This window comes from Charadrius vociferus, unplaced genomic scaffold (assembly GCF_000708025.1).
Source record: "Charadrius vociferus isolate BGI_N301 unplaced genomic scaffold, ASM70802v2 scaffold433, whole genome shotgun sequence".
Taxonomy (NCBI): Eukaryota; Metazoa; Chordata; class Aves; order Charadriiformes; family Charadriidae; genus Charadrius; species Charadrius vociferus.
This window is the reverse complement of record NW_009647846.1, coordinates 1,165,608-1,167,576: the sequence shown is the minus strand read 5'-3', so window position 1 is coordinate 1,167,576 and position 1,969 is coordinate 1,165,608. Positions and strand designations below refer to the sequence as shown.

Sequence of the window (1,969 nt, the reverse complement as noted above, 5' to 3'; positions counted from 1 at the left end):
CGTTTGCTCGCTCCTTCGGGTACCCGTCCCTTTTTGTCACTAGAGGCAGAGATTGCATCTTTGCAGTATCTTCATTCCTACCCAATTTAATGCTAATTATGATAAAGACAAAGCTATTTCAAGACAGGCAAAACGGACCCTTGCTGCACGATGCCAGCTTATTAGCTACATGTCCTGTAGTCCACAACCAACCAAAATTCAGGTATTTTTTCAAGATTATAGCGTTCTGACTATTTCGAGTTTGTCTTGCTTAGACCTCTGAATAAAATATAACCTCTTGTGTGTTATAAGCACTTGATTTAACACAAGAATCATCGTAACTGCCATTTAAATCCAGCCACATTATGAAGGGAATCTGGAACCGTTCTGCCTTGTGCAGCCTTGTAAAACTGTACAGTAAAGTTGCAGCCAATTTACCAAGAACAACTTTGAACTCTCCATCACAAAGGAAAAAATTCCAAACGATATTTTCATGATAATGTCGTCCATAGCATTTTATAGCAGAGGAAAAATTAATATCTACATCATATGTTAACTTTAAAAAATTCTATAAAACACTAAATATATAATAAAAAATATGCATATAAGGACATATGTAAACTGCTTTGGTAACATCATATTACAGATGTTTTCAGTGCATTGCAGAGTTTCCAAGGAAACTTCAGACAAAGCTATATTTGCTTTGAGGAAGTACTGTATAATGCCATTCCTAAAGAAGCATAAACATTTTTCCAGTAGTAAGATGTACTCAAACCACAATATTACTTAGTACTGGGTGTCTTCAAAACAACTAGCTAAATGTTGCTTATATTATAAACAAGAAGTCCTTTTGTCATTTTTGTCATAAACTGGACCGAGCTGTGAGCGATATCATTATTGTGCTGATGGCTGACAGCGTACAGGCGTTGGAGGTCGAAGAGCCGGATCCTCTCGCGTACGCGTCTGAGCAAAGGAGAGAAGAGGGGGGAAATCAGCCAAGGGCGACGACAGCGACCTTCGTTAACCCAGCCCCCTCCGCCGGGGTTTTCCTTCTGCCACCTCCCATGACGCGCGCGCTCGGGGACTCCCGGTAAGGTGGGACGCGCAGACCCCGGCTCTGCTTTGCTCCCTTTGGGTAAGCGCCTGGAAGGGGCCGCGGTGTCGGGGAGCGCCGGCTGCCGATGCGGCCACACTCCGCGGCCATGCGCGGTCCCCTCCTCCTGCTCCCATAACCTCCTGTTTACTGCCTTTCGCCTCCCGAACTGAAAGTTTTGGCTTAACTTAAATTCCTGCCGCTGCTGCGTTGAGGCTGCTTTCACAATTGCATTACTTCACGGCCTGTTTACTTATTATTTTATTATTTTTTTTTTACAATAGCACTATATTCAAGCTGTTACTTACGGCACCAGCCCGGCACGCCGCCTGTCCTGGAGGAGCTGCATAGCTGCTCTGTGGCCCACCGCCTTGAGCCAAATAGGAACTGGCATGTGTTCCTGCTCTCCTTCGCTCTCCTGTGTCTGCTGATTAAATTCCTCTGTATGGTTTATATAGCCACACTGTACAGCTACGGTGGAGATAATTCTGATCTCACCCAGGGTTTTTTACATTGCTGTAATTTTAATGCCATATTCCTGCACTGCAGAGGCTCCTGATTTAATGCAGCTTATAAACTGTGGCATTATTAATGGAAGATGGGACATGGAGATTTTGCAAAAGCAGTGTTGTGTAATAAAATACTCTCTTTTCTGTTTGTTCTTCTACACAACCTCATTTCCCTAAATAAATATTTATGCACCCAACACACAATGGAATATGGCTATACAGTAGCCTTATAAATTTAAAAGCCTCTGAACACTGCATTTTGTATTTTGTTATAGTGAATTGCAGTGAAACAATATATTCAACATATATACAAGTATGGAAGTAAGAGGGTGGAAAGTGTCTAGAAATCTTAAATACAAATATGGCTAGAATCATAGAATGGTTTGGG

General features: G+C 42.4%; 1 protein-coding gene across 2 annotated transcripts in view; it reads right to left on the bottom strand.

The window, feature by feature from the left end:
* Positions 1 to 726: 726 nt before the first annotated feature.
* Positions 727 to 1,969, bottom strand: part of CNTN4 (contactin 4) — a 136,155-nt gene continuing 134,912 nt past the window's right edge. For both annotated transcript variants that reach the window (XM_009882853.1, XM_009882852.1), the window contains one exon: positions 727 to 942. In XM_009882853.1, coding sequence (XP_009881155.1) covers positions 842 to 942 — 101 coding nt within the window. In that variant the 3' untranslated portion in view covers positions 727 to 841. The remainder of the gene's footprint in view (positions 943 to 1,969) is intronic.